This window comes from Anneissia japonica, unplaced genomic scaffold (genome assembly GCF_011630105.1).
Source record: "Anneissia japonica isolate Jap-2015-1 unplaced genomic scaffold, ASM1163010v1 scaffold3106_len312699_cov133, whole genome shotgun sequence".
NCBI lineage: Eukaryota > Metazoa > Echinodermata > Crinoidea > Comatulida > Comatulidae > Anneissia > Anneissia japonica.
In genome coordinates this window covers 1-23,079 of record NW_022739518.1, presented here as the reverse complement: position 1 = coordinate 23,079, position 23,079 = coordinate 1, and the positions used below count along the sequence as shown (strand labels likewise).

Genomic DNA, 23,079 nt, shown 5'->3' with positions numbered 1-23,079 from the left:
CTCCCACCCCCTCCCAGATTCGCCAACGCTCAGATTAACGGGGATAAATTATCGTAACTGTTGCACTTTCAGCAATAGTTTTTCCCTCCTTCCTTTCTTTTTATTTATTTTCTTTTTCCTTTCTCTTTTTTTTTTTTGTGGATCATAGGCCTATATAGCGGAAGGAATGGGGCGACAGCTGCGCCCCTCCCGACCGGAATCTGCCTCAGCAAGTTGCATCAAACTGAGCTAATAATTCGTAAATCCGAATTAGTAATTCGAAATTACGAATTATTAATTTCGAAATTAAGAAATATTAATTCGAAATTACGAATTATAAGTTCGAAATTACGAATTATAAATTCGAAATTACAAATTATAAATTCGAAATTACGAATTATAAATTCAAAATTACGAATTAGTGATTCGAAATTATGAATTAGTAATTTGAAATTACGAATTAGGAATTTGAAATTACGAATTAGTAATTTGAAATATACGAATTAGTAATTCGAAATTACGAATTAGGGGCCTAGTAATTCGAAATAACGAATTAGTAATTCGAAATAACGAATTAGTAATAAATTACGAATTAGTAATTCGAAATTTCGAATTATAGTAATTCGAAATTACGAATTATTAATTCGAAATTAATTAATTCGAAATTACAAATTATAGTAATCGAAATTACGAATTAGTAATCCGAAATAACGAAAACTCGAAATAACGAATTAGTAATTTGAAATTTTGAATTAGTAATTCGAAATTTCGAATTTGTAATTTCGATTTACTAATTCGTAATTTCGAATTAGTGGCGCTAAATGCATACTTCTTTTGGCACGAATGGGCTTTCGTTATCAAAGATAGGCCTACTCTTTGAGATAATAGATATGCTATTTATAATTTCTAAAAATATCTTGGGGATTTTTCACTTGCCGGGTACGACGAAAAGAGAGAGCGTTTATTGTGTGTATGATTATTTTATTAACTCCCTTCCTTGTAAGATTTATTTTTATTTTCAGGTGAGTTATAATCAGATTACATTATTGCTGTACACTAATTATCAGATCTGACGCTAAATCATTAAGAAATGATGGTTTTTCTTTTTTTAAATTTCGGGCCTAGGCCTAGCCTAGGGGCCAGGCCTCCTCCTAGCCTAGGGGCCTAGCTCTGAATGATCAGTGTGGACCCAGGGTAGGGATGGAACATGGAGGAAATGGCAAAAGGCCGGTGGTAACGGGACTCGGTGGCAACGGGCATAGGGTGGCAACGGGCCTGGCGGAAACGGCCCGGGTCGCAAAAGGCCAGGTGGCAAAAGGCCTCCGGGTGGCAACGGGCTTAGGCCTAGGCCTAGGGTGGCAAACAAAGGCCGGGTGGCAGCGGGCAGGGTGGCAAAAGGCCGGGTGGCAACGGGCACGGGTGGCAACGGGCCAGAACCCATCTCAGATATTTCCATAGTTTGATATGCCCATCATACTGTATAGGCCCTATATGGGCCTAGTAGAGCGGCTAAGGTTGATTTTTGATAAGAATCGTGCACTTCTGGAAGAAAGCATGAAACTTCTCACAGTTGTTCTACAATACCAAAAGGTCATAAAAAAAAAATAGACCCCAAAAAATAAGACCCCCTAGTGGCCTTGAAATCCAAAATGGCTGCGAAAATATATCATTTTAGCCAATATCTTTTCATATGCACTTCAACTGTGATTCGAAGGCCTATTTACCCATTTTTTCAATATCAGTGAGTATCATTATCAATTGTGTCAGATGGCCGCCATATTGGATTTCAAGATGGCTGCCAAAAATATTAAATTTTTGCCCATTTCTTAATATCTACATCACCTATCATTATGAATCAAAGACCTTTACCCATTTTTTCAATATCAGGAAGTATCATGCAATCATCAGAAATTGTGTCAGATGGCTGCCATATTGGATTTCAAGATGGCTGCCAAAAAATATTAGAATTTTTTTACAATATCTTAATATCTACAGAAATATGTAACCAAAAATTTGAACTCAGGTAACCCCCATCTAAAGTTAATACAGTAGCTGTTACATTAAATTTAAGAACGGTTGCTATTCTAATAAATTAATATAATCACATATGTTTTAGCCCAGTTGCACATCATTTAGGCATACCTAAACCTCATAGCAGTTCCCGTCACACTTGCAAAGCTGGGTGCATTCTAAGTTGGTTTTGAAACACTTGCAATTTCCATTACAAGACTAGCTGCATTTGCATGAATTGAAATAAGTTCTTGGCATGCTTTCTCGGCAACAGGCAAACGTGGTCCATCAAGGTTTGAATCTATTTCCAATTGCTTCCCAACCCCAGTCTGTTAGTTCTGGAAGCAATGGTTGGAGCTGTAGTGCTTGGCCCCACACGTGTCCTGCTTGGTAAGCCGCTCTTTTTTGTGTTCTTCAAGAAAGGTCTTTGTCGGTGGGATGTTGTCAATATGCTCCTAGACATTTTAGAAAACAGTATCATTCGTGCAGTATCAACATGTGTCAGGTCACTTGTACATCAAAACAACAAACCTAACTAGGTTGTGAATGACATCCTTAGAAATATTTGGTGTAGACGGTGATGAAAGGAAGGTAAAGCTTTCTGAAACTGGAGGATGAAAGCCAGGTCTGCCAAGCAGACTTTTTGCCATAATTAGCAAAGTAAGAAGTTGTATCTGACCCTGTGAAAGCATGAAAAATTGGCAAACCCTTTGCCATCTGCGGACCCAATGCACGATAAATCTCATGAATTGGAAGATATTTAAAATTCTTGCCAGTTCCAAAAGCAATCCACAATTCTTCCAGGTTGATTAGAACATGCATTTTAGCCACAGCTAATACTACTATATCTGTGTCCACAGTTCTAATCATCATCTTTTTTATGCCACATTTCATCCCATCGAAAACATGAACAAATATTCTAGTGTCCGCCTCTTCATGTGAGCATGGTTGTAGTCTTTCTGTATTTTGTTCCAATTTCGAACAGACAACACCGTCACCTAATGTAGATATAATGACCTTTGCTTCTGTCACCCGAGAAACACTTTCATGTGCTAAGAAACGGAAAAGGTCTTCTTTGTTGTCATCATTTCTTAGAAAAATTTTCCAGTTTCCAGGAAGCCTTACATTAGGAGACACTCGTCTACGAGTACCAGTGCCTCTGTTTTCTCTGGTTTAAAGTTTCAGACTGTCCTTTATGTAAATGTCTTAAACAAGATCAACTCTTTGTATCTGCTCAAGCTGCAGTGATATATATGGCATGAATATTTGCTGAGCATATTGTTGAAATGTCTTTGATTCACCCACTGATAGTAAGTGCACCACTGCTGCACCATCAAATACTTTCATTTCAACGGATGGAGCATTCAAGCCAGTTGAACATATCTTGGATTCGAGACAACCAACAAGATCAGACTTCTTTCCTGTCCTCAGTTTTCCTGCTGCAGATATGGATGGTGGATATTGTTGGTTTTCATGTCTGAAGAATTCTTCAAGATTGCCTTCTCTTGACTGGCTTGAAACATACAGTCTAGCGAACAGTGCACAGTCACTTTTAAGTCCATTTAGCTTTAATTTATCTTTCGATGATACTACTTTATGTGGTCTGCTCAACAGAGGAAGTGAATTTCATCGTATTGTCGCACTTATTGGTTTCTCGCTTTTTACAAACCGTTCCTCTATGTATGACATGTACTGCTTCTCCCCAGTGTCTGTATTTTCTGTATACTATCGACAACACTTTTTGGCATGATATCCTGAGAATCAAGGGTGAGTAAGTCCTTACTTTCATCTAGAAAAGGATTACCCATTTCCTCAATTGTTGACACAAGTGCACGCACATCTTCTGCAAAAGAATTCTGTGTACTATCACTCTGCTCATGATGTGTGTCACTTTTACCACTACGCGAGTCTACTTTGTCTTCATATTCAACAAATATTGCTGACAACTGTGGTCCAGCTACCGCAAGGATCCTCTGTCAGACCAATAGCTCCACCATCTCCTTTTACATATGCATTCATTTGTTTATTACATTGATCAAGTCCGATGGTAGAGAAAGTATTTCCTGTTTTATTTGAAGTTAAATTACCCCGCATGAAATGATCGTAAACATTAGGGCATCTCTGACAAAGTGTAGACATGTCTCGTATGTGCACTGGAAGCCATCGTGCATAGTGAACATGATCCAATGCGAAGAACCAAGGTGCCAGTTTAGCTAAGCACTCCACGTACAAGTCAAAATCAGATGTTCGCAGAGCCCTCACGAAAGCCAGAACCATAAGCTCCAAGTCCAGTACTAAGCTCCAAAATAAGAACATTGGGTGATTAAGACGCATTCTTTCACACCACTCTGTAAAAGAATCTTCAGAGGGCATATCATCTGCAGAAAGTCTGTGGTTGTATGCTCGTTTTTTCAAAATATGTAAAGCGGCAGCGATTATCTAATGTGCCCTTCTCGTCTGTCTTGTGTGACGCATCTATGAAACTATCAGCTGTACCATCGGTTGCTACAGTATATTAGCCTGGGAAATTGCATTGGACCATCCACTCCCATCTATGAGGTCTCCAATTACTTTTAGGGCAGCCATTTCTGTGTGTAGAGTTTAGTTGCACATAGTCTTTAAGTTTAGTTGCACATAGTCGAACTGACATATCTATTCCCATTGTAGAAACTACATGGAGTCCAGCACTGCCAGCTACTTCACCACAGAAAAAGCACAAATGTTCATTCTTGGCATGGACATCATTTGTTTGAATGCTTGACCGTCGAGTTGTAACTGGGGTGCTGGCTTTACCTTCATTAATTTCAGGTTCATGTGGCCGTTTTACTGAACGCTGTAGCTTGTAGTCACTAAATTGATTTTTGCATGTCTTGTGCCATTACGCCCTATTTCTAAGTAAGGTTTCCTCTATTCCTGACCCATCATCAAATTTGTCAGGACATACGTTTAAAGGTATTTTGCCAAGTTCATTAAATTTGCCAATGTTCACGGCAAATGAATAATAACTTGTCCAGGCAGAGCCTCCACTTCCTCGTCCTCTACCTTTCCATGGTTGTACAAGGAATTCAGAGGTTTTCTTTTGACAAAGAATACACATAGTCCAATCTAGTGGTGCCCTCTCCACTGGATCACCAGGCTTTACAAGTTTAAACTGTTGGACATTTTTCTTGGCCGTGTTCTTTGCCCTTTCTACAGTACATATAGTTTGATATAAGAAAAAATGATGGGTGTGAATATGATATTATTGTGACAATTTTGAAGGATGGTTTATAAGATTTTAATGCGGGTGGGAGTAGTTCTCTCTCCCCTTCTTCAGCAAAGTTGATATGAAATTTGTTTTGTTTTTTTGTTATGGTAATGAACATATTTGGTATTAGACTATACATTTAGACCTCGAATATCAGTCTGCCCCCACCTATACATTTATCAAATAAATGTCATAATGCTCCACACCTAATTTATTTTCAGGCTTATTTTCTACTTGATTTTACTAAGCTTTGTTTATTTCTTGTGGAATGAACATAAAAAGTATTAAAAAAAATATACACAATTATGAAATAAGCTTATATATAGCAAACATCTGACACATGCCTAATTTTTGCTTACTGTAGGTATACAACTTTGCACAGAGCCTAATCACGCATCAGCTATTATTTCATTCAGAGGGGGAGGGCCCATTTACTGAGGGAGTAAGCATTCATCGGATTTTGTTGGTCATTTTTTGTTTCGTTTCTCCCTTTTACCTGTAACTGCAATACTGTTGATTGATATCTCTATAAAGTAGCTTATTACTTGCGATAAAAGATTTTAGATATGACCATTTTAAAGTAAATAAGAATGTTTGATTTAATGATTTTTGAAGCACAGTGCAGATATTGGCAAAAATCAAATATTTTGTAGGCCATCTTGAAATCTAATATGGCGGCTATATGACATAATATCTGAAAACTGCATGATGATCTCTGATATTGAAAACATGGGTAAAGATCTTTGATTCAAGGTGATGGCCGGGTGCTATTGATATAAAGATATTGGCAAAAATCAAATATTTTTGGCAGCCATTTTGAAATCCAATATGGCAGCCATCTGACACAATTTCTGATGATTGCATAATGCTCCCTGATATTGAAAACATGGGCAAGTCTTTGATTCATAGTGATAGATGCAATAGATATTACGATATTGGCAAGACAAATATTTTTGGCGGCCATCTTGAAATCCAATATAGCGGCCATCTGACACAATTTTTGATGATTGCATGATACTTACTGATATTGAAAACATGGGTAAAGGCCTTGGAATTACAGTTATAGGTGCTCTAGATATGAAGATATTGGCTAAAATGATATATTTTGGCAGCCATTTTGGATTTCAAGATGGCGGCCACTAGGGGGTCTATTTTTTTTATGATCCTTTGGTATTATAGAACAACTGTGGAAAGTTTCATCCTTTTTTCCAGAAGTGTACGATTATTCACCTTAGCCGCTCTACTACTAGATCATCGTAAGATATGCTTGTTACTGTAGATCCTTCATAGTTATTTATTTATAACACTGTACAGTACACATTGTATTTATGACACTGTTTCTCTAAGTGTATCCTTACATGACACACAGGCCAAATAGAATAATCTGGAATAAGTGCAGCTGCACTTATTCGTAAGCGGCACTTTAGTGAAAATAATCATGTTTTAGTGCAACATTTATTCGAGAGCGGTGTTTATTCAAGAGCAGCGCTTATTATGATTTACGGTACATAATTACAGTATTTGACTGTCACTGATTTGGCCTAGCGCGCTTGCACTTGTCAGCATCTGAAGAGATAAGACGAAAATGACTTTAAAAATTGAATAAAATAGAAAAAATATAATTCCTTAGATTTCTATTTTTTTTTTTTTTTTTTTTTTTTTGATTCCTAATATATATATATATTTTTTTTATTCCTAATATATTTATCTGAGGGCCTATGCTGTCAGTTTCATTTATGTAGCTTTCATATTTTTGCCACAACAAAAATAAAAATAAACAGTATAGCCTACTGATTTTCAGTCAGCATTTTTGCTATTCTAGCTGAATTTTGTGCCTACCAGGGTAGTGCGCCACCAGCATTTTGGCCAGGCCAAGGTAAATAAAGGGGTCTATTGTTAGTCAGGCAACCACCTGACCGGCCAGATCATATCCACCGCTCATGTTACACGGACCTACGGTAGACCTACTGTTTTGATGGGCAAAGTTTATTTTGGTAAGCTTTTTTTGGTAGACGAGGACAGGCTTTACCAAAAAATAAAAAAAGAACTTTCCTACACCGTCTGCTGGTATGATACTGAATACTGAACAATTAATTTGTCATTAGGCGAGACTTTTTTTATACCTTGTTTAGCGAACCCGCCGACTGCAAATATTGATGATTTCAAATAAAAAATTTTCATTTTTGGCCAATTAGCGCACCTGCTGCCACGAAATATTTCAGGAAAAAAAAAATTTGTTCTTTATTTTTATTACATCATCCGCTGTCTTGAAATCTCCAAAGATAAGATATGTATATATTTATAAATTATTATATAAATTTGAAGCATTTATTTAACCATCCTATTTGACATTCAATAATATTTTAATTTTATTTTCTCCTCTGTCTGGATGATTTTGGCAAAACTATTTGCTAAATAAGAAAACAAATTTTATTTTTATTTTTTTTTCCATCCTCCACCAAAAATCTTTTAATAAATAAGCAGGCCTACCCAAAACAGGAAGAAAAAAAAGTCTCACCTTAGGGCAAATAGAAAAATTTATTAGATTATCACTCCCATCCGCGTCAAAACTTCGGGAAATGTTTTTTTGCCGCATCAATTATTTTAACAGCATAAAAATAACAATGCAATTTTGTGACTTTAAATATATTTTCTTTAAAAAACTATAAAATTAAACCAATTTTTATACAATATTTACTATTAGAGACCAAATATAAACAGTCCCTCCCTCATCGATAAAAACAAAAGCGAAATAATCTATTGTTCGATTAAAAAAATAAATCAAGCCGTACCCACCCCCCATAAAAAAAAAAAAAAGAGTGATAATCTAATAATTTTTTCTATGTACCTTATAATAATAAACACTTATATAGTGCCAATTCAAAAATTTATCAAAGGTGCAGGAGAAAACAAACTCAGTAACATTTCTCAAAAAGGTGAAATTTTAAGTTCTTAAAAGAATATAAATTAGGCGAATTACGAACAGAAAAAGGAAGAGAATTCCACAGAGAAGGAGCTTGAACAGAAAAAGCACGTTGACCATATGTTTTGGTTTTGTTTCGAGGAGATGGAACTGTCAAAAGATTTTTTGAAGATGAACAAAGATGGCGGATATAGGTATATAAACCTTATATAGCAATAAGGTATAAAAAATGTACATGTATCAGAGGACTATTCTGAGGCCTATCTCTCTAGTGTGCGAATAATGCCAATGATACTAATCTTTCCTCCACTTATAATATCCATCTATCTAATGTCAATGATTAATTTTGGCCTTGGGCCTATTCTATGTATTTCCTCCGGGTTCCGGCCCGTTGCCACCCTAGCCGATTGCCATCCGGCCTTTTGCCACCCGGCCTTTTGCCTCCTGGCCCGTTGCCACCCAGCCTTTTGCCACCCCAGGCCCGTTGCCACCCGGCCTTTACCACACGGCATTTAGCCACCCTGCCTTTTGCCACCCTGGGCCCGTTGCCACCAAGGCCTTTTGCCACCCGGCCCGTTGCCGCCAGGCCCATTGCCGCCAGGCCTGTTGCCACCCTAGGCCCGTTGCCACCCGGCCTTTTGCCACCTTTGGGAAAGTCGAATATTTATTTTGGTGGGTTTTTTGCACAGATTTGTACTAGTATGCCTACTGTAGCAGGATTTTTTCTTGAATAAGTTTACTTTCCAGTTTAATATACAATTATTACTTTACTGTATTTCAAACAATCGTCCATGCGCTTTCTTACCACCAGGATAAAATTGCAGAAATAAACATCGTTATAAATCCGCTAAAAAAGAGAGAAATACTGCAGTGTTTTGTTTATTTTTATATTTTATTTTTAAGTACCGTATTCTTATTCTAAAATAAGAAGATATAGTCTGTGCTTTTACAATTAAAAAACAACACATTTATGATAATAATAGTTATTTATATAGTATAATCACAAGCCTATATTATGTGTGTATAACTTTATGGAATATATTTGGTATTTCTCTCTTTATGCGGACAATTTATTACAATCATATATATTTTCCCATGAGGAATAACCGTCAATGATAAACTTTGGATAAAGCTCATCTCATCAGCGGTAAACTACAAAGGATATTGCGCTCAGTAACATTAACGATCTGAGCAAACTAATCCTCCTGATTGTTTATACCGTGACTAGGGCTATTGTTCAGATTATAGGGTCTTAAAGTCTAATTTGCGTGGCCTTCAATTGGTCAGTTGGACATTTCCCCACCCATGTTTTTTCTATTAGTATACCAGAGCTATATATGATCATACATTTGACTTAATATCTTAAAAACAACAAATCGTGAGAGGTCTATGCCCATTTCTTATAGCGGTATCAGCATTAAAATATTCAACATGTTAATCATAATAGTTTATCATCGCTATTTTCATCTACATCTGAATACATACAAATAAAGATAGAACGCGAATCAGAAAGCACTTCACACGTCTGCCTTTCATGATGGTTAACCGCAATGAATTGTCGTTGTTTACAATCTTACAATCAATCCATTCATCCATTCAGTACACATAGTTTGGCAAAAATGCTGAGTAAATTACTTTTCATTATTTATATATAATGATGTGTTACCCTTTCCTTAATTATTTATAATGAAACCAGTAACCTTATTATATATAATGTTTGGTTACCCTTTCATTATTTATACATAATTAAATCAGTAAACTAATTATATATAATATTATATTATTATATTATATATATATAAATAATGAAAATGTTAACGCAATTATTTACATACAGTATCTTTTAGACGTATCGTAAATGCATTATATATAAATAATGGGTGATCTATTCAATTATATGTTAAATAATGAATTATATATAAATAATTGTGTTAAATAATAAATTTACACTTGGCGCCTCATAGGTAACAGCAGTTACTGTCTGTATAAATTCTAGTTTAGAGAATTTTGTAGTTCACTGACAGAATGAGATGTTACTAGGGTGCATGGTTTTGTTGGTAGTAACAGCAGATTCTGTTTTTATTTTGTTTTCAGTGCATAAAAGCTATTATGTACTATGTTGACTGGCCAAAGTACAAGACTCATGACTGACTCACTGATGTAAAGCAATCGAGGGCTGTGTGGTGTGTCCCAGGGCAAAGCCCCTATTTTTAGCTTTTTCAAGCCTTTTTTTTCAATTCAATTCAATTTAATGGATATCACTTTCGTAACAGTGGCACACGTTGGACAATACCCAACAGTGCATCCAAATATAAGAGGAAAATAATAAACTTAAACTAGGAGTAAATTAAACTAAAATGTATTTTAGGAATCAAAATTTGCTGGTACTTTACATTTTTTAGAAAATTCATCTACTGTATTTATTCCTACAATGAAAAGTTGCTCAATTATTCTTTAAAGTTGTGCAGACTATTAATTCTTAAATTAATTATCTTATTTCTTATGTACTAATTTATTTATCTTTCTAGCCTAGCACTCAGCAGATTTATTCACAATAGCTAAAGTATTAAGGCCTATTTTTTGGGCCCTGACGTTCTTGATAGACAATACTATCACTTCGTCACCTCAGGTAAATTTTTTTGTCAATTGCATTCTTTTCATTCAACTGTTATAAATATTGTATTCAGAATATTAAGATGCATTACTAGAGAAGTCCATCAAAAGTTGATACCAAGAAAGATTCTCAATTATAAGCAGCTTTGAGGGCTGTGCCATTGTAATTTGTACAATAACACCTACTGTACTAGGTGAGACAAGCTTCCATGTCATACAAAATTGGTTAAGCATAATAATGTCCCTATACTAGTAGTACTGTAGTAATACTTAGCTTAAATGTTCGTAGCTGTCTTGTATTTGAGGACATACTGGGGCAAATAACCACAACACCTCCGTTTTTCTTTTATTATTATGTTTTGACACAGTATGTCTGACCTGCATTTAGACTGCAACATGCCCTCAAGGAAATAATGGAAACACCTGTCATATTCAGGTACATTATTTTCTTGTGTGCTGCATCTTGGAATTTCCCCCTTTGTACTCAGGCATATTATTTTATTTAGTGCTGCCTGAATACAAGGGGTGATTCCATTAGTTTCTTTTATGCTTGAGGGTAAAAGAAATCTAATTTCCATGACCTTGACCTTGTCCAAAGTTGAACTTCTAAAAATTGAAGAGTGTCTATTTTTTATTATTATGTACCATTCCACTAAATTTTATGATGATCCATTCATTGGTCTTTACATAATCTTGCCAACAGACAAAAAGACAGCCTGACAAAAGATGAATACATAACCTCCTTTGGCGGAGGTAATAAAAACCAAATTTGGGACGCAAAAAATACACTACTGAGTGAAGAGCAATTAATTTTCTCTAAAACATAAATATTACTTGGACGATTATTTTTTATTTTTAAATATTAAGTAGGAAATTTGTGTGTTTTTACATTTTTAGGCCTATGATCAAGTGGCCCCAGTAACCCCAAGCCCCAGTCCACTGGCTGCACCGTTTGTACCTACAGTACTGTACTGTACTACTGCATATATGCCATTGACAGTCCCCCAATCATTACCGACATACAACAGTAAAACAATCCTATAATTTAATGTTAAGCCATTGCAAATACAGTACTTATTTCCAATTTTCTTAAAATAGCAATACCGTACCTGACACAATTTGCTCGGCACCAATCTAGAAGAGCTGAAAAGCAGCAATGAATCAGGATCAATCAAAAATTGGAAAACTCATGAATGACAATGAGCAACTGCAGATGGCTCTCTGCACTTTGGCTAACAATATTGGATCAAGTGATATGTGTATTCTAAGGTTAATTCTTCTGGACATTTTTAATATAGTTAAAACCAGCGCCCTCGAATATTTCACAGAGCTCCAAGAACGTGAAGAAATAACTATCAAAGATGTTTCTATAGTTTATGAGATTTTATTGTTGATGGGAAAAAGGAAATTGTGGACCGAATTTAGGAGAACATTGGTTGATGGTAGAGGAAATGGACATGATCATGCTTATAATGTCGAAAAAAATTCAACCCATTTCTCTGACTTTCGTCGGACTATGATTAAAATTGGGAAGCAGTTTACGGGCAAACTTGATTCGTTATCAATGATGTATACTGTTCCAGATGATATCACCAGCATTTGGATGACACTGATATACCTTGAGGATAAAAGAAAAGTGAACAGTGCAGAAGAAACATCTTTGTTAAAGTTTAAAAAAAAACTTACGGTTGCTGGTAGTCCGCAGGCAGGATGGACAATTCAACAATATGGTTAGTGAGCTTTAGAGCAGTGTTTTCTACAATATAATAGTAGAGCGGCTAAAAAGAATAATCGTGCACTTTTGGAAGAAAGCATTAAACTTCCCACAGTGGTACTATGACACCTAAGAATCATTGTTAAGTTCTGAGGACCCTTTTAAAAACATTTATAGAGGTTGAAGGAGCAGTTATTTCCTGACAAAAGGGCTGAAGGCCTTTTTTAAGGAAGTAGTGTCTGCTCGGGGATAGCAAAATTATGTGGGAATAAAAATGATGGCGTCACAACTGACTTATAATTATTTTTAGGCTTGTTCTAATGGGCCACTACATATACCCGTGGGACATATGCAGCCCGTGGGACATATGCGGCCCGCGGTACACCAGTTAAGAACCCCCACTTTAGAGACTAAGTATACCAGCTTCATTGAACTAAATTACACCAAACTATGGATCATGTCCTCTCTTATATTTGGAGTCTAGGTTTATTCTATGTTCTTTAATTACAGTATTAGGAATGTTGCTTTGCTCTACATGATTATCATACTGTGACTCAGTACATTCCCAAATACTGGCAAAAATATGTACCCAGGATGGGGTACACTAGTCAGTAAGCACAAGCTCTAGTTGTTATAACACAAGATGATCACCTGCAAGATTTTTTTGGAAATATTTGGGAACATACTGGATACACGGTACGAGAATACGTCAGGTAGGGCAAAACATCTTTCCTATTAAGTTTCCTAACACAAACACCTATTAAACTATCATTGTTCTTGTACTGTACAGTACCTGTACTCTATCAATATAGAATAATTTTGAATTGTTTGTACAATTTTATATTTTTTTTTTACATTATCTCAATGTAATATTTTAGTTGAAAGGAACTTTTCATCTCAAAGTCATGCATCTGAAAGCAGAAAACCAATAAATGCAGAAAGAAGTAAGTAAATTTAATTGAGATTTAGTAATGTTAATTTTTATGTTACCACTGTATAAACCACTCTAATTATTAGATAAATTTGTATTGAAACCAGGAGAATTTCATCTCCTCATTTGCATACTCCACATTTTTTTTCACTCTCATGCTTTATGATTTTTTCAAGATAAGAATAATACTAAATTTATATAGTTCATATTAATATTATTTCATAGGATTTATATAGCGCACATATCAAAAAGTTCAAGGCGCTTTTTTCCTGGTCATTGGATACAGAATCAATCATGCACAACATGCAACCTCCTCCGCCCCCGAGGGAGTATTCCTAGTTTAATGCATGTAATCAGCACTACTTATTTCATTCCAAATCAGACCACCAACCAGATACCCATTTTTACTCCTGGCTGAAGAGAGACAATTGCAGATAAAGAGTCTAGTGCCCAATTAAGACACAAGCAGTGTGATGAGCATTGATCTTGGACCCTTCGACCACTCCTAAAGGCCAAATCAGACAGCTTTGTACGATGCAGCCCGAAGCAATTCATTGTTGGAGACAGTCTTAAGCCGTCGTGAGAAATATTGGACATGTTTATTATTATAGTACGTCGCGAATGCCCCGATGCAAACAATTGTGTCTGCTTTTAACTCACACCAGTAGTGTAACGCCTATTTGCTCTTGTGCAACGGTCTGCTGGGCCCCTGACCCCTAGGGGCTCTAAACCATAGGGTCTTTGATCTAGCACCCTGACCCAAAAGATACATAACAGCATAACGTGTCTGACCTCGACTGTAAGACATATATTATATCCAGTGACTGATTAAAGTGGGGGAAACTGCCAGGGTCTCCCTATATTTGTGGGAAAAAAATGTCTGAGTGCCAATTCCGGCCATTTAGAGGTGGCATAATCATAAATTTGACATCAGCCCCAACGATGTTGGGGCTAAAATGGTACAAACGCTCCATCTGTGCGAGTCCCTCCAGGCACCCTCTTTTTCAAATTCCTGTATCCGCCACAGATATCGTATCATTCATTTTGTCATTAAAAAAATGTAGAGTACAATGAAAAGCATGATTAAAAACGAGCATAAAATCCCATTATGAAAGTCGGGAGGACGCAAAAAAGGCCCCGTGTCTCATAAAGCCACAGAACCCCCGCCACAATCTTTACTGTACTGACTCGGACCCGCCTCGACAACAAGTCGCATCGGGCTGCTTCGTACAACACTGTCTGAGTTGGCCTTTACATGCTGCGCCACATTGCATGTGTTATCACCGAGGAGTGAGAGAATGATTAATAAAAAATTAATTAAAAAAAATATATATAAAACTACTTCTATGCATGAGTCAATAACTATTGAAATGTTGAAAATCATGGCCTCTATATATTTGAAGTTTATTTTGTTATTTATCACATCACATGTTATATGTAATTTTTAAATAATTTTGAATTATTAGTCCAAATAACTTTTTATTTTTTTATTTAACTCAATCTAATATTTTAGTGGAAAGGAACTCCTCATCTCAAACTAAAACATCTGAACAGATGCATTCAGAACCTGAAAGCACAAAACCAATACATGCTAAAGAAAAAAGTAAGTGATTAGCCTTCTCGTGTTGTTTTTACCTGTGTTTTTATGTTGTCATTGCTGCTTTGCAACTTTGCATGATCATCAGACGTTCAAATATATTCAATCTACAAACTTGTCCCGGGTGTTATTATCTAGTGATATGACACCGAGATCGTGTTGTTTGTTACCGTGATAACTAAAGTTTGGTAAAGCTGATTGGTTTCAAACTTGGCAGAATGCAAGATGGTAATAAAAAGACAGAGGGTACCTGTTTGAATGTGCTAATTACTCACATAATTGATATTTCACTATATCAGGTTATTTATGCTAGTTACCACAATAATTAAAGTTTGGTAAGTCTGATTGGTTTCAAACTTGGCAGAATGCAAGATAATAAGAAGACAGAGTCTGTGGTTTTTGGTACATGTGAGAATATGCTAATTGATCATTGGCATAATTAATATTTCAGAACCTTGGCCCTCTGAACCATAGGATGTCCACAACCCCACTTTAGTAAATGCTGGCTTATGGCCTGAATATTGTAATTTTAAAACACTGTTACATCCAGGTCCACTGCATATGTTCCGTATTCTAGCAAAGGCTATAAGTATTTAATAAACAAATGTTAATGTTAAATTCAGAAAGTTCTACATTACTCACTACCCAGTTCTACAATTAATGCCTGAATAAATGGAAGAATCCAGTACTAGTTTGTGACTTCTGAGGTTGATGATTGAGATATTTGAGGGTATAGTTATTCAAGAGTAGATATATACAGTAGGTATATTTTGGTAGTGATCTAAATGCAAACACTGTTTCATTAATGTTGAGATGACCACAGAATACTTTATCATATAACATTGAACAATATTTTTGAAACCATACATGTATAGGAGATGAAATACCTGTAGATTATGTGCTTCTCACTTCCACCCAATTAACTTTGTGTATGTCATTTACGATTTTTTTAGCCTTAGGGTACATATTATATTTTCGCTCTGCTATCAATTTCTAGAATAAATTTATGCATGCACAAGTGACTCTCGCATAATATCTTCCTACATTACAGTTGTTCCATTAGGCCAAAAAAAAAAATTATTTTGTCGGTCACGCCCGCCCGACCCAAATTTTACGAAATTAATGGTCGGCATTTTAGTTTGGGTTTTTTTTTTTTTTTTGACAACAAACAATATTTTTTTTATAAGCAAATAAGGTTGGAATACCCTTGACGAGTTTAAAGGGCTGATGCTAGCCTATTTTGCTGGATGGTATCCAGAATTGGATGGTGAATCCAGAATTGTTGTATTATTTGTGTATTTTCTACTTTTTAGGCATTAACACTTTTTGGTTGTAAAAAAAAAAAAAAATTTCTACCGACCTACTCATTTTTTTGGATTTTCTCATAAGGTGGCCAACACAATTTTTTTTTTTTGGGCCTTATAGTTGACCCCTAGGAGCTCTAAACTATAGGGTCTTTGATCTAGCACCCTGACCCAAATGATACATAACAGCATAACGTGTCTGACCTCGACTGTAGGACATATATTATATCCAGTGACTGATTAAAGTGGGGGAAACTGCCAGGGTCCCCTATATTTGTGGGAAAAAAATGTCTGAGTGCCAATTCCGGCCATTTAGAGGTGGCATAATCATAAATTTGACATCAGCCCCAACGCTGTTGGGGCTAATATGGTACAAACGCTCCATCTGTGCGAGTCCCTCCAGGCACCCTCTTTTTCAAATTCCTGTATCCGCCACAGATATCGTATCATTCATTTTGTCATTAAAAACATGTAGAATACAATGAAAAGCATGATTAAAAACGAGCATAAAATCCCATTATGAAAGTCGGGAGGACGCAAAAAAGGCCCCGTGTCTCATAAAGCCACATAACCCCCGCCACAATCTTTACTGTACTGACTCGGACCCGCCTCGACAACAACTCGCATCGGGCTGCTTCGTACGACACTGTCTGAGTTGGCCTTTACATGCTGCGCCACATTATTATTATTATTATTTGGGTATATTTTATTGAGATAAAAAACATCGAAAACACAATCTTTGGCAGCATTCAGCTGAATTGTAGATTGGGTAATTACAATAAAATCTATAAAATTTGTGATAAGACTAATAAATGTACAGTATATAAAAATATGACACAGTCAAAAAACACTAAAAATACAAAGAGTAAAAAACAATTTTACATCACACTTTACTCCTGAGCTATATATAATATCCAGATTATTCAGACTGGGGGGTTCATCCCTCACAGGACCTCACAATGAATTGAGAATTCGTGCCATGTAAGGTATCGGGCTATTTTTGTATCGGGATTTAGTACATTTGTATTCACTATATTGTTTTTTTTTTCGTAATGACATATTATGCAATTTGCTTAAGTTTATTTCCCGAGCATAGGCCATTAATGTTTAGTTTGTTCAGATCTCCACATATTAATATACCGGCTTGTGAGTACGAGGTGCGAACAACGTCAACTCCATTATACAAGTGATTCAAAACTGTGTTACCATGTACAGATTCATAGCCGGAAGGGAGATAAACATTGGCAACAATAAAATAGGGGGATCTTCTAGGAAATCGTGGGTGATTTACAATGAACCACGCTTCTACATTTATTGTACATTGCATGTGTTATCACCGAGGAGTGAGAGAATGATTAATAAAAAATTAATTAAAAAATATATATATAAAACTACTTCTATGCATGAGTCAATAACTATTGAAATGTTGAAAATCATGGCCTCTATATATTTGAAGTTTATTTTGTTATTTATCACATCACATGTTATATGTAATTTTTAAATAATTTTGAATTATTAGTCCAAATAACTTTTTTTATTTTTTATTTAACTCAATCTAATATTTTAGTGGAAAGGAACTCCTCATCTCAAACTAAAACAACTGAACAGATGCATTCAGAACCTGAAAGCACAAAACCAATACATGCTAAAGGAAAAAGTAAGTGATTAGCCTTCTCATGTTGTTTTTACCTGTGTTTTTATGTTGTTTTCATTGCTGCTTTGCAACCTTTGCATGATCATCAGACCTTCAAATAAATTCAATCTACAAACTTGTCCCGGGTGTTATTATCTAGAGATATGACACCGAGATCGTTCGTTTGTTACCGTGATAACTAAAGTTTGGTAAAGCTGATTGGTTTCAAACTTGGCAGAATGCAAGATGGTAATAAGAAGACAGAGTCTATGGTTTTTGGTACATGTGAGAATATGCTAATTGATCATTGGCATAATTAATATTTCAGAACCTTGGCCTTCTGAACCATAGGATGTCCACAACCCCACTTTAGTAAATGCTGGCTTATGGCCTGAATATTGTAATTTTAAAACACTGTTACATCCAGGTCCACTGCATATGTTCCGTATTCTAGCAAAGGTTATAAGTATTTAATAAACAAATGTTAATGTTAAATTCAGAAAGTTCTACATTACTCACTACCCACCATACATGTATAGGAGATGAAATACCTGTAGATTATGTGCTTCTCACTTCCACCCAATTAACTTTGTGTATGTCATTTACGATTTTTTTAGCCTTAGGGTACATATTATATTTTTGCTCTGCTATCAATTTCTAGAATAAATTTATGCATGCACAAGTGACTCTCGCATAATATCTTCTTCAGCATTACAGTTGTTCCATTAGGCCAAAAAAAAAAAGAATTGTTGTGTCGGTCACGCCCGCCCAACCCAAATTTTACGAAATTAATGGTCGGCATTTTAGTTTTTTTTTTTTTTTTTGACAACAAACAATATTTTTTTTATAAGCAAATAAGGTTGGAATACCCTTGACGAGTTTAAAGGGCTGAGGCTAGCCTATTTTGCTAGATGGTATCCAGAATTGGATGGTGAATCCAGAATTGTTGTATTATTTGTGTATTTTCTACTTTTTAGGCATAAACACTTATTTGGTTGTAAAAAAAAAAAAATTTTTTTCTACCGACCTACTCATTTTTTGGATTTTCTCATAACGTGGCCAACACAATTTTTTTTTTTTTTGGGGGGGGGGGGCCTTATAGTTGATTTCAAGCAGAGAGTAAAGAGCCATCCTGATATCATGAAAAAATAGATATATATCAGGTTAAATCAGACAAAATGTACTCAAAATGTAATTTCAACAGAACAATATCATTGATAATATTTTTTGTTTGCGTACATATTATTCCTCTTCAGGGAGGTCGCTTGAAATCAATAATCTGACAATAGAAGTAAAGAAAAGACAACAAAGAGTTGAGGCAATGGAAAAGAAAATAAGGTCATCAGCGGAAGAATGCTGCAGAATGATTAAGGAGACTGGAGAACAGTTAAAAAATAAGATTGATCTTTGTGTAAGTACACAAATTGATGATCTTGAAAACATGAAAGGTAATAAACTCAAAAAGCTTGACCAGATAGGCATAAGCTTGAAAGTGTATTCACAACAGATTGAAGAAATGAGAAATGCATTGGAGCACCAACTCCCTTCATGTAACTCCTTAAACTTGGAGAAGGTTGATAAAAGTCTTTGTGAAGTGTATCCAGAGGTTCATGGCTACTTTAACATAAACAACAAAAACATTTCAAAGGATTCAAGCAAATTTAAAGACAATGTATGCAAGTATTATGTTGATTATAAACCTGTAGATCCTGATAAATGTTCTGTGAATTTTCATGATCTAAACAATAGATGCTTTAATATTAATGAAACCATAAGATTAGAAGTAGTATTAAAAGATTCACAAGACAAACCTGTTAGTGAAGAACATGAGAGTGCTCCTGTAAAAGTTTGTGCTCAATTGCAAGAAGACCTTGAAAATTTAAAATCCAATTCAAATTATGAATTTTCTAAAATCCCAGGTCAAAAATTTCCTACATTTGAACTTAAGTTTACAAATACAGGATTGTGGAAACTCTCTGTATTTGTGTGTGGTGAAATGGTTCCCAAACCCATCAATTTAAAGATTTTATCTGATGAAGGATTGAAGAAAATTATTCCTCTGAATACTAAGGAATTTAGAGGTGGACCTATTTTTGATGTGTGCTTTACGTCAAATGGGAAGTACCTTCTTGCTTGCAACTTCACAGATACAATCTTTTCATTTGACTTAAATGGTCTCCGTTTATTTTCAGTTGGGGAGGATAAAAAGATTGCAAATTTGTGTTCCATTGATGATGGTCATGTTTTTCTAACATAAACTACAGAAAGGGAAATAGTTGTTCTTGATCATAAATTTAATGTAAAGGACCAATTTGGCAAAGATAATTTTAAAGATGGTAGCCCCCAAGGAATTGCTGCAACATGCAAACAAGGTGCTGTGCATGTATTTGTGTCAGATAATAAAAGTGAATGTGTACATCACTATGAGAACCAATTGCTTATAGACACTATAGTAAATCTTCCTACTCCAAATCCAAGAACAATTACACCTTGGTTTCTTGATGTTAACAAAGACCTACAGCTGTTCATCTGTAATAATAAAAGGACAGTAACATCATCATCAGACCAAAAACGCTCAAATCAGAAGAATATTTGCTATGTTGTAATAGTTGATATGAATTCAAAAACATTAGTAAATTCCCTAAAATGTGATTCTGCAGTTTGTATTGACGAACAATGTAATGTTTTCCTAGGAATGAATATTGGGGTTAAAATGTTTGACAAAAATTTGGAATTTATTAAGGAATTTGCTTGTAATTGTGACAGCTCTTATGGAATTTCAGCATTTAAAGGTTGTCTTGCTGTGGTCTTCCCAGGCTCAATCAAATTCTACCGATATTAATCATGGGCCAATATGAATTTAATAAAATTTAACTAAAGTGGTATGAAATTATGTGGCATTCCCTTATCACAGTAAGAGTACAGTAATAATTTTGACAGCATGTATACAGAGTAGTTTGTACATTCCTATGGCTGATTTTGGAGTTATCCCTGACCTGTGCGGCTTGTGTTGACACCAAAAATCACAAGTCCAAATTTGGTTCTCTTAAAAAATGGTCCTGAATTTGAGGTGTCTCAAATTGGAGAGTGCAATGTAATTAATGAAATATTAGTATCATAAGATAATTATATCAACTAGAGTTGTATTAATAAAAATGAATCTTTTTACACAATCTTTACTTATGGTGATACAACTACATATTGTTCCCTTTGTATATTATGTTTTCTCTAATTGTATTTTTACCATTGATGTTTTATTGAAAATAAAATTTTATGATTTTCAAAGATATTCAAATATACCATAATTCAATTAAAGTTGCTCTATAACTGTATACAGGGGTCCCACTGAGTCTTGTTTGAGTTGTGGAAATATCCTGGAAATTGAGACAGCCTCTGCACTCCCACAAAAAAAAAAAAATCTCCTGGAAACTAACCATCTCCTGCAAATGCATATTTAAATGTTTTATACTCTGTTATCACTTAATATTAGATGTGTTGTAATTTAATCTCATTTAACCAGATCTCCCTGAAATGGCTTTTGTCAGCTTGTGACCCCTGCTTTGCTAGTAATTGTGAGCAACTTGCAGAAATATGATTTACTCTTAAATTCAGGCTCCTGAGGCAAACAAATTTTTGATATGATGTACAACTGATTTTTCTAAGACAGAAAAAAAGTTGTGTGACGAAAAACTGGGAAACCGTAAAAACTGGGGGAAAAATTATGTAATCGCCTTTTTTAAAGTTTTTAAATATTCAAAAATCTGTATCTCATTCACTGTTCCCCAGTTTTTCATCAAACAATTTTTCTGTCTTAGAAAAATCAGTTCTACAACATGACAAAAAATTTTTTTCCTTTGAAGTCTGGCTTTAAATAGCTAACTTTGTACAAATATTTAATTAAGTTTTACTGTAGAGTAATTTCAAATAAGAAGTTTAAAAAGCAATATATTGACAATAAGCATGCTTAATATTCAATATATAAAATCTTGGATTATAAATATAGGGGTGGATCCACAGAAGAAACATGATTTTTCTTTTTTACGACAGATACACCTTATAATTGCTCTTATATTTGAAGTGTCCATATTATATCAGGAAGCTTAAATGAAGGCAAAATCTTAATTCATTGTTGAACAATCAATCTCTAGCTTAAGTAGTTCACACAATAATCTTTCCCAAAACTGATTTAGTAATAATTTTGCTAAATAAAAAAAATATTGCATTTTTTGTTGTGACAACTTGATGCACTGTGAAATTCAAATTCTAAACAAAAGAAGTACTGTATTGTACTATTTTATATGCATATTTTACCAAAAGTATTTGTTATACTGTACTTTGTATTATAATGTAGACTTAAAAAATGTTTGTATTTTTAGAGTTCAAAGTATAGTACTATATATTTTTTTCGAATTATTAAATGAAGTTACTGTTAATACAAGGTTTTAATACAAAGTAATTTAATTTCATAATTAACCTGCCCTCAAATCATGAGTTTAAATTTTAAAATGTTTTCTCATGACTCAAAAAACAACTTGCATTATCAAGACGTAGTTTATTCCATCTTGTAAAGTTCACACAATAATCTTTCAAAACTGATTTAGTAATAATTTTGCTAAATAAAAAAAGTATTGCATTTTTTGTTTTGACAACTTGATGCACGGTGAAATTCAGATTCAAAACAAAAGAAGTACTGTTGTACTATTTTATATGCATATTTTACCAAAAGTATTTGTTATACTGTACTTGTATTATAATGTAGACTTAAAAAATGTTTGTATTTTTAGAGTTCAAAGTATAGTACTATATTTTTTTTTTCGAATTTTTAAATGAAGTTACTGGTAATACAAGGTTTTAATACAAAGTAATTTAATTTCATAATTAACCTGCCCTCAAATCATGAGTTTAAATTTTAAAATGTTTTCTCATGACTCAAAAAACAACTTGTATTATCAAGACGTAGTTTATTCCATCTTGTAAAGTTGCATGTTGCGAGGGTAGTGGCTATCGGCACTGCCGCAGTGCCAAAAAAAGCTGCTGTTTTCTATCGGCACTGCCGCAGTGCTAAAAAGCTGCCGTTTTCTATCGGCACTGCCGCATGCCAAAAAGTTGCTGTTTTCTATCGGCACTG

At 34.8% G+C, this 23,079-nt stretch overlaps 1 protein-coding gene across 2 annotated transcripts; it reads left to right on the top strand.

Moving 5' to 3' along the window:
• The first annotated feature begins 913 nt into the window (after positions 1-913).
• Positions 914-20,237, top strand: LOC117117939. 2 transcript variants are annotated; one of them, XM_033262422.1, is made up of 8 exons: positions 914-1,001; positions 10,254-10,342; positions 10,688-10,788; positions 11,871-12,502; positions 13,365-13,430; positions 14,931-15,020; positions 17,886-17,975; positions 19,208-20,237. In XM_033262422.1, the coding sequence occupies exons 4-8, from the start codon at positions 11,929-11,931 to the stop codon at positions 20,206-20,208; spliced, it is 1,821 nt and encodes a 606-aa protein (XP_033118313.1). In that variant the 5' UTR covers positions 914-1,001; positions 10,254-10,342; positions 10,688-10,788; positions 11,871-11,928; the 3' UTR covers positions 20,209-20,237. The 2 variants fall into 2 exon arrangements, with proteins under 2 accessions (XP_033118313.1, XP_033118314.1); XM_033262423.1 differs by lacking the exon at positions 10,254-10,342 and having other exon boundaries at positions 927-1,001.
• Positions 20,238-23,079: the final 2,842 nt, after the last annotated feature.

Bases quoted from the DNA above. Each gene is read 5' to 3' on its own strand.
- LOC117117939 (XM_033262422.1), top strand. From the start codon at position 11,929: ATGAATCAGGATCAATCAAAAATTGGAAAACTCATGAATGACAATGAG. The intron at 13,431-14,930 runs GTAAGTAAATTT...CTAATATTTTAG, and splicing joins ACCAATAAATGCAGAAAGAA to TGGAAAGGAACTCCTCATCT. The intron at 15,021-17,885 runs GTAAGTGATTAG...CTAATATTTTAG, and splicing joins AATACATGCTAAAGAAAAAA to TGGAAAGGAACTCCTCATCT.